Raw genomic sequence first — 9,589 nt, 5'->3', positions numbered from 1 at the left:
CGCAGTGTTGAACACGTCTCAACAGGCCATTTGTCGAACATACGACAGATATGTGATGGAGGCGGGGCGGAAATAATTCCACTTTCAGATTGAAAACAACACGCCTGCTTTTTGGATTTTTTTTTTCAAGTCCAAAAGCTTAATTAAGCCGTTACCTTTACATTTAAAGTTTGTTAGAATTTATAAAATTTAAAATTTAATGATTAATTTTTATTTTCCCTAATTAGGGTACAACATAAAACATTTATTTATTAATTTAATATATAACATCCATTATTAAAACATAGATTAAAGACAAAAAAAATTCAAATTTTAAATATGAATCTAATTTAGTGATTCTTTTATTATCTGCCCTTTAATATGTGATTTAAAAAATGGACATTAAATAAAATTATGAGGGGCCAACAAATTAATTTAATGGAGTAAAAAAAATTATTTTGCTTGATTTAGAGAAAAAAAAATATATATATAATAATAAATTATTCATTGAAAAAAATTATAATAATGTATTTAAATATGTAATAATAATCGAGTAAAAAAAATTTTGATAAAATAACAAATTTTCACGATAATCTTATATTTAAGATTGTTTCCAACAAATTTTTTTTTAATATTTTTCAATATATGTAACCAACTAATTATCTAATAGCTAATCTTTCACTTGATTCCAAAAATAAAAAGTATTCTTTAATACTTGCAATTGCACAGATAATATTAATACCAATTTCACAATTCAATAAATTAATGAATAGATTAAATATTTTACATATTACCTGACAATGACAATTATCAAAATAATAAGTATAATTATTATTTATTTAAATTAATTTAAATATTAATTATTTATAAGTTAAAATAATAAGTCTAAATTTATTAAATATAATAATATTTTAAATGTTTTTTTAAAAAAATTAAACGAATCAATTGACCACACTCAATGTACAGTAGATTCGACTTTGATTATATATATATATATATATATATATATATATATATAGTGTTAATTGTATTTTAATTTAAAGAAAATGAAAGTTCAAATATTCAACATTCGATTTTATAAATTTTGAGTGAGTCAAATTAAAACGTGAGACAATTGATTTTGACAATAAATATGTAATTTAAAATTTTACATCATTTATTTTATTAAAAAATTATATTTTTAAATACAATAAAATAATATTATTTGAAAAACATTTTCCCAATCACACGAAAATGTGTGCCCTTTGAAGAAAAAGAATTTCCGTCCCTCTTGGTATCTTGGTTGTCAACTTGTCATAATTTTATTGGCCCTTTGCTTCTTTTTTTTTTTTTTTTTTAAAAAAAAGGAAAGACGGATTGAAAAAATTTCGGAGAAACCAGCACCAATCGAATGATGTTTGGCTAATATTTCATTGTTTAGCCAAACATCGAAAATAAGTAATGATGATTAGAATTGAGTTTTCTTAAATAATTTTAAAGGTATATGTATATTATTTTTTAAATAATTTAAAAATATTTTATAATAAAATTATATCTCAATTGATGAAAAATTAAGACTGTACTACAAACATTGGAATTTTTTTTTTTTAACAACCTATTAATGGGAGAAATTTCATGAGAAATTCATATGGGGTCTTTCAAGAGTTAGTGGGTCTGAATTTGTCAAGAAAAAGTAGGAATCAATCGAAATCGCCCATCAGGTAAATTCCTCAGCATTTTGATCAACGCGCATTAGCATGTCAGTCCAAAGTCTGATAACTTGAACCAATAGTGTGAAAACGATGAAGATATTTAGGTTGAATTATTTATTCATAAGTAACGAATGTATATATATCTGAATGCTCAAAAACTTCTGACTAGTTATACGAAAGTTGTTTTGAGCTTACTCTTGCACTCCCTATCTAACAAACAATTCTTGCTGCTTGCTGCTGTTACTTGCCATTTACCTTGGTTGCCTTCGTCATGATGTCGTCTTTTTTTTTATTCTTCCTGCTTGTGGATCCTGTGAGCGGGTTCAACCTAGGAGTTGGAGATGGTCAGATTCAGTGCATAGGGAGCGAGAGACAAGCACTCCTCAATTTCAAACAAGGCCTTATAGACGACTATGGCCATCTCTCTTCTTGGGGGAGTGAAGAAGCCAAGAGAGATTGTTGCAAATGGAGAGGAATCCAGTGCAGCTTCCAAACTGGTCACGTCACTATGCTTGATCTTCATGTCTCCGAGCTTGGTGATAGTAACAAGCCCTTGAGAGGTAAAATTAATCATTCATTGCTTGAGTTGCAACATCTTAACTATTTGGACTTGAGTTGCAATGACTTTCAGGGGACACTGCTCCCTAATTTCAATGGTTCCCTGAGCAAATTAAGATACCTCAATTTTTCCAATGTTGGTTTCACTGGAACCCTCTCCTATCAGCTTAGGAACCTCTCAAGCTTGCATTCCCTTGATCTCAGCTATAATAATTTTACTAAAGTTGAAAACCTTGAGCGGCTTTCTCATCTTTCTTATTTAGAGACCCTGGATTTAAGTGGGAATAGCCTTGGCAAAGTCAGCGACTGGGTGCATATAGTTAAAAACCACCCCTATCTAACAAACTTGCATCTAAGATCCTGTGATCTTGCAACTATCATTCCGCCGTCTAATTCCCGCGCAAATTCTCCCATTTCTCTTTCAGTCCTAGATCTCTCTTCTAACAATTTGTCTTCTTCAGTATTCCAGTGGGTGTTTAGCTTGAATAGCAGCCTTGTTCACGTTAATCTCAGCTATAATCAGTTGGAAGGCACAATTCCAAGCTTTTTCGGAAATTTCTGTAGGTTACATACACTAGACCTGGCTGGGAACAATCTCACTGGATCACTTCCTGTGTTTTTAGAACATTTGTCTGTGTGTGCAGAGAGTTCACTGGAGATTCTGAGATTAGGAATGAATCAGCTTCATGGTTCGCTGCCTGATTTCACAAGATTTTCGTCCTTAAAAGAACTGTTTGTCTATGGTAATCAACTGAACGGCTCTTTTCCAGAAACTTTCAGCCAACTTTCTGGTCTTGTTGTCTTGGATGTCGCTGGCAACCAACTGACAGGATCATTGCCTGATCTTACAATGTTCCCTTCATTGAAGAAATTGTGCATTTTTGGTAATAGATTAAATGGGACTGTTACTGAAAGCATTGGGAGCCTATCTAAGCTTGAGTTTTTGTATGCTTCCCATAATTTTTTCGAAGGTGTGATTACTGAAGCTCATTTTTGGAATCTCTCCCAATTACAGGAATTATACTTCAATGACAACCCTCTGGCTTTGAAATTCGACTCTGATTGGCTACCTCCTTTTCAGTTGGACGTAATAGGTCTTATGTCCTGTAAATTGGGGCCTCGTTTCCCGAAATGGCTTCAAACTCAGAAAAACTTTTCTGTGCTTGATATCTCAGATGCTGGAATTTCAGGTCCTGTTCCTAAGTGGTTTTGGGACCTATCTCCCCGACTGTCTTTTCTGAATATCTCTTACAACCAATTAAGTGGCATGGTGCCAGATTTATCCTCAAAATTCATTGGTAGCCCAGGAGTAGATTTGAGTTCAAACCTTTTTGAAGGTCCTTTGCCACTCCTTCCCTCAAATGCTTTATCCTTGGATCTTTCGAAAAATAAGTTTTTGGGCTCTATCTCTTCTGTATGTAAAATTATAGGTTGGACTTTGAATTTCCTGGACCTTTCGGGTAACTTATTATCCGGAGTTCTTGCTGATGATTGTTTCAGGAATGGGGAACAGCTAATCGTCGTAAACATGGCTGAGAACAACTTGTCGGGAAAAATTCCAACCTCTGTGGGATCTCTACCTATGCTTCAAACATTAGGCTTGCGTAATAATAGTTTCTCTGGAGAAATACCTTTGTCCTTAAGGAATTGCAGTCGTTTGCGATTTTTGGACGTTAGTTATAATAGACTATCTGGAAAAATACCTGCATGGATCGGGGAAAGCCAGCTAGAATTGGTCTTTTTAAGTTTACAATCTAATGAGTTCCATGGAAATATACCATTTCAGCTGTGTCGATTACAAAATATTCGGCTGTTGGACCTCTCCATAAACAATATTTCAGGAACCATACCAAATTGCCTCCAGAACTTCACCCACATGTCAAGAAAACAGTTAGACAACGACAGTAACACTTATGTTTATGAGTTCTCTGCATCTTCTGGTGGTTTTACAGGTAGATATGTGGATAGGGCCGTGATTGAATGGAAAGGAAGAGCACACACGTATGAGAAATATCCTCAACTTCAACTGTTGAGGATCATTAATCTTGCAGAAAACAAATTGTCTGGGGAAATTCCAGGGGAAATAACCAGCATTCTAGCTATGGTTGGACTGAACTTATCAAGAAATTATTTGACTGGAATGATTCCTCAGGAGATTGGCCAATTGAAGCAGTTGCAGTGGCTTGATTTATCAAGAAATCGCTTATCAGGAGATATTCCTGCTAGCATGGCTGAGTTACATTTTTTGAGTACGGTGGACCTTTCCTACAATAACTTGTCAGGGAGAATTCCAACAAGCACTCAGCTTCAAAGCTTTGATGCTTCTTCATTTGCTGGTAATGTGAATCTCTGTGGGCCACCGGTCATACGAAATTGTCCTGGAGATGAGAGGCCTCAAATTGGACCAACAAATGATGATGACCAAGACAACGAAGAAAATGATGAATTCAGGAATTGGTTTTATGGTGGTTTGGGATCTGGATTTAGCATTGGCTTTTGGGGATTTTTGGGCATTTTAATGCTACGGCCTTCTTGGAGACGTGTCCTTTTCCAGTTCCTGTATAAAAAAGGCACCGGATCTTCGTGAATAATTTTAAAACATGTTTAAATATAGTTGATAAACCTGTGTGATTTAATTATTATTTTCAAGTGATAAATCCAGGTCGAACCCTGAAGACTGAATTATTAGATTTTGGTGTGGTTATGTAAAGGAAACAAAGGAAATAAAGATTGAGGGGAGAGGAGGGTTTGTAACACAAAATCAGAAGAAATCATAAATTCAAGAACTAAATATGAAAATCTCAATTTAAACAAACTTCAGTCCAATGTAATTCTCATTCCAATGCATTGATTTGATCATAGACAAAAGAAATACAATTATCCCTTATTGAATACTTAACGTAGATTTACCAAACAGCGAGGTAAACCCCCGACTTCCCTATACTCATCATTTCGAGCCCAGCACTCTTGTTGACTCTAATTATTAACTGAATTAGTATTAAGCAATCTTCATCAAATTAATAACTGCTTTAAGAATAGGAAGTAGTTAAGCTAAACAATAATTTATGAAGCATAAATTATTTAATTTCACCTTATTGTTTTCTTAGGTTATTATCGAAAACTGGGATCATAATCAATAAAACTTAATTGCTACTCATATTCAATTTTACACAATAATTACGGATTATGAAGATGAACTAGCAATTGATTTCATTAAACAATTAACTAATAGGCCTTTTTAGCAAATCATTCAATAGATCAAAAACAAAGAAATAATAAAGCAATAGATATTCAAAAAGACATAAATTAAATTAGGAACCTGATCTCACAAATCAAGTAAAAGAACTTAGATCCTTTGAACTGAATTAAAAACTTAGCCACTTATGGCTTACAAAAAAATGAAAGAAAAATAAAGAAGAATTCTAAAATATGAATGGAGAGGCTGCTGAATGATTTTGGAGGCCTTTCAATGCCCCCTTAAGTCGGCTGCTATCTCTTCTATTTATAATAAATGGTCTAGAGTTAGATTTTTTTTTAGAGTCTCTGTAAAAAACTGCAACTGGAGCATAATCAAGAATCTGACTATCAATGGATACACAGCCCATGTATCACTACACGGCCCAGGGCCGTGTAACTTATTGGAGCTGAGTGGGTCTATCTCAGATTGGCACAAAAAGTTACACAGGTATCTAGGATTTACACGGGTCAAATTACACGGCCCGTCTACTTTGTTTCTTCCTCGGTTCTCTGGATTCCTTCTGGTAGAATGTTACACGGGTCTCTGGTTGTGCTTACACGACCCGTGTACTTTGTATCAACAATGCTTCTCAATCCTTCGACCTTTCCAAGCTTCCTTCCACACTATATTGCTCCGGAACTTCACCGAAACCCTGAAAAATACAGCAGGAGTCAAATTTCACCATTTAACACAATTATTTCAACAACTCTCTAAATATATACTTAATAGATAACTATACTTAACCAACTGAATTAAATATAAAAATACATTAAAAATACTAAATGTGATGAGAGTAAAATTAATAAATTATGCACTTATCACTATTCTTGTTGGAGATATTGATGACATACATAATTATTAATTTGTCATACAATATATTTAAGAATTAAAATCACACGCTTAATTGACTCAAATTTGAATTCTTATTATTCTACTCAACTCAACTCAACTCAATTCAATTAAACTTTTATCCCAAAAATTTATTGGGGTCAGCTATATGGATTCTCTTTATCTTTCTCTTTCTCTACTCTAAACGATTTTAGGTTAAATCCTTAGAAATGCGTAATGCTTATAGGTCATGTTGTATTACTCTCCTCCAAGTCAGTTTATGTCTACCCATTCTTTTCTTTCTTTCCTCTAACCCAATGTGCTCTATTTGTCTAACTAAAGCATCTATATGTTTACGTTTCACATGATCAAACTACCTCAATCTCCTTTTTCTCAACTTATCCTCAATTGACACTACTCCCACCTTTTCTCAAATATTCTTATTACGGACTTTATCCAGTCTAGTATGGCCACTCATCTACCTTAACATTCTCATCTCTGCAACTCTCATCTTAGATACATACGGCCCCTTTATTACCTAACACTCATTACCATATAACATGGTCGGTCGTATGGCTATACGGTAAAATTTTTCTTTCAACTTATTGGAAATCTTGCGATCACATAAAACTCCCGTAGCATGTCTCCACTTCAACCATCTGGCTTTAATCCTATGACTAACATCCTCCTTACATCCCCCATCTACTTGAAGGATTGAACCGACATATTTAAAGTGATTACTTTGGGTAATACCACTCCATCCAAACTATATTTAAAGTGATTACTTTGGGGTAATACCACTTCATCTAAACTAACTTTTTCCCTATCATACACTAAGGGATACTCTCTTGTATATGTTTTGTTAATTCATCTAGAACTAATGTAAAAAGGTAAAGGCTCACAACTAAACCTTGGTGTAATCCAATTAAGATAGGAAAATCTCTTGTGTCCCCTCCCACTATGCGCACAATGGTAGTTACTCATTCACACATATCTTTCAACACTTGTATGTACCTAGTAAATGCTCTCTTTTGTTCTAACACTCTCCATAAGACATCTCTTGGAACACTATAATAAGCCTTCTCCAAATTGATAAAAACCATATGTAGATCTTTTTTCACATCTCTATATTTCTCTATCAAGCTTTTAATGAGAAAGATCACTTTCATAGTTGAACGACCGGGCATGAAGCTAAATTGATTGGGAGAGATAGAAGTGTCATGACGTAGTCAATGTTCTACAACTCTCTACCACAACTTCATAGTATGGCTCATGAGTTTAATTCCTCTATAGTTTGAGCAACTCCGTATGTCTCTCTTATTTTTAAAAATATGTATTAAAATACTCCTCCTCTATTCATCATGCATTTTCTTTGAGTTTAAAATCTTATTAAACAATTTAGTTAACCATATCACTCTCACATCCCCCAAACATTTCCACACTTCAATTGGTATTCCATTGAGTCTACAAGTTTTAACCACTTTCATTCTCTTAAGTGCTTCCTTTACTTCTGAAGATCTAATCATTCTAGTGTAATTCACATTCCTTTCTATTGCTTTGTAGTCTATATTCACGCTATTATCACTTTGATTATTATTAAAGAGATCATCAAAATAATTTCTCCATCTTTCTTTAATGTCCTCATCTTTTACTAACACTTTTTCTTCTTTATCCTTAATGCACCTAACTTGATTGAGATCTTGACATTTCTTTTCTCTCCTCCTTGCTAATCTATAAATATCTTTCTCTCCTTATTTAGTTTCAAGTTTCTCATATAACTTTTCAAAAGGCCTACACTCTTGCTTGACTAATTGCCTTTTTTGTCTCTTTCTTTGCTATCTTGTACTGTTCATAACCTCATTATTATGACACTTAGGTAATTTCTTATATCATTCCCTTTTTCTCTTCACTGTCTTTTGTATTTCCTCATTCTATCATCATCTCTCTTTTGAGGATGGTCCATGTCTTTTAGACTCTCCAAATACTTTTCTAGCTACTTCTCTAATATTTGATGCCATCTGTATACACATACAATTGGCCTCCACATCTAACTTCTATTCTTCGGACTCGAGAAGCTCATTTTTAAACTTCACTTGCTTTGCTCCTTTGAACTCCCACCACTTTGTTTGAGCTATAATATTTCTTCTAGTTTTACTTGAATTGTTTCTAAACTTGACATTCAAGACCACTAACTGATGTTGACTTGTTAAAACCTCTCTCAGAATAACCTTGCAATCCTTGCATAGAGCTCTATTTGTCTTTCTGATTAAGAGAAAGTCAATTTGACTTCTATGTTGTCCACTTTTGAAAGTCACTAAATGCGACTTCCTTTTTATAAAGTAGGTATTTGCTAGAATTAGGTCGTACGCCATGGCAAAATCCAAGATGTTTTTCCCCTCCTCATTTCGGTTACCAAAACCAAAACCTCCATGAACATTCTCATAGCCTTGCCTATCACTTCCTACATGTCCATTCAAATCTCCATCAATGAAAACATTTTCTTCATTCAGTATGCATTGCATTATATCGTCCATATCCTTCCAAAACATTTATTTACTCTCACTGTCTAGTTCTATTTGTGGAGCATAAGCACTAACTAAATTTATTGTTTCTCCTTCTGGTACTAACTTTACTAGTATAATTCTATCTCCTACTCTTTTCACAACTATTAAGGGATCTTTTAATGTCTTGTCTATGATTACACCCACTTCATTCTTGTTCCTCTTATTTTCGGTAAACCACAGTTTATATTATGAATTACTCACTTCCTTACTTTTCTCTCCTACCCATTTAATCTCCTGAATGCTAGCAATATTTACCCTTCTCTTTTCCAAGGTATCCACAAGCTTCATTAATTTTCCAATAAGTGATCCAACATTCTAAGTATCAACTATTGTTAAACTCATTTCATATAGGCATTTTAGGGTAGTTTTGCATCCATTTTGTCCTCATATTTTAGTGTATTTTATGTTTTTAGCTTTATTTTATCTTATTTTTTAATTTTAGATACTTTATATTTGATTTTTTAATTTTGTTGTTTTTGATAGGATTTTGTGGCAAATCGAAGATCAATGAGTGCAATAGAAAGTGATTTGAAAAGATTTGGAGTTCCTTAAGCATGGAGGAAAGTTGAAAGGAATCAAGCCTTGAAAGAGCAAACCAGCCAAAATTTGCTTGAGACTTTGTTTAAGATCATGCTTAGGGTAAAGCGGTAGTGCTAAAGGTGCAGCACAAGTCAAGTATGAGCAGAAAAGTCCATTTCACTCTAAGTCCACCGAGATTTACTGAAGGTCTG

The 9,589-nt window shown here is 33.5% G+C and overlaps 1 protein-coding gene across 1 annotated transcript; it reads left to right on the top strand.

Annotated features, from left to right (window-relative positions):
• Window positions 1-1,944: 1,944 nt before the first annotated feature.
• LOC110645737 (receptor-like protein EIX1) lies at window positions 1,945-4,815 on the top strand. Its single transcript, XM_021798981.2, has one exon. It carries the CDS (start codon window positions 1,945-1,947, stop codon window positions 4,813-4,815), a length of 2,871 nt encoding a protein of 956 aa, XP_021654673.2.
• Window positions 4,816-9,589: the final 4,774 nt, after the last annotated feature.

Source organism: Hevea brasiliensis, chromosome 13 (genome assembly GCF_030052815.1).
Source record: "Hevea brasiliensis isolate MT/VB/25A 57/8 chromosome 13, ASM3005281v1, whole genome shotgun sequence".
In the NCBI taxonomy this organism is placed as follows: domain Eukaryota; kingdom Viridiplantae; phylum Streptophyta; class Magnoliopsida; order Malpighiales; family Euphorbiaceae; genus Hevea; species Hevea brasiliensis.
This window is presented reverse-complemented; position numbering and strand designations above follow the sequence as displayed.

Excerpts from the sequence above, each read along its gene's own strand:
- LOC110645737 (XM_021798981.2), top strand. The coding sequence starts at position 1,945 with ATGTCGTCTTTTTTTTTATTCTTCCTGCTTGTGGATCCTGTGAGCGGG.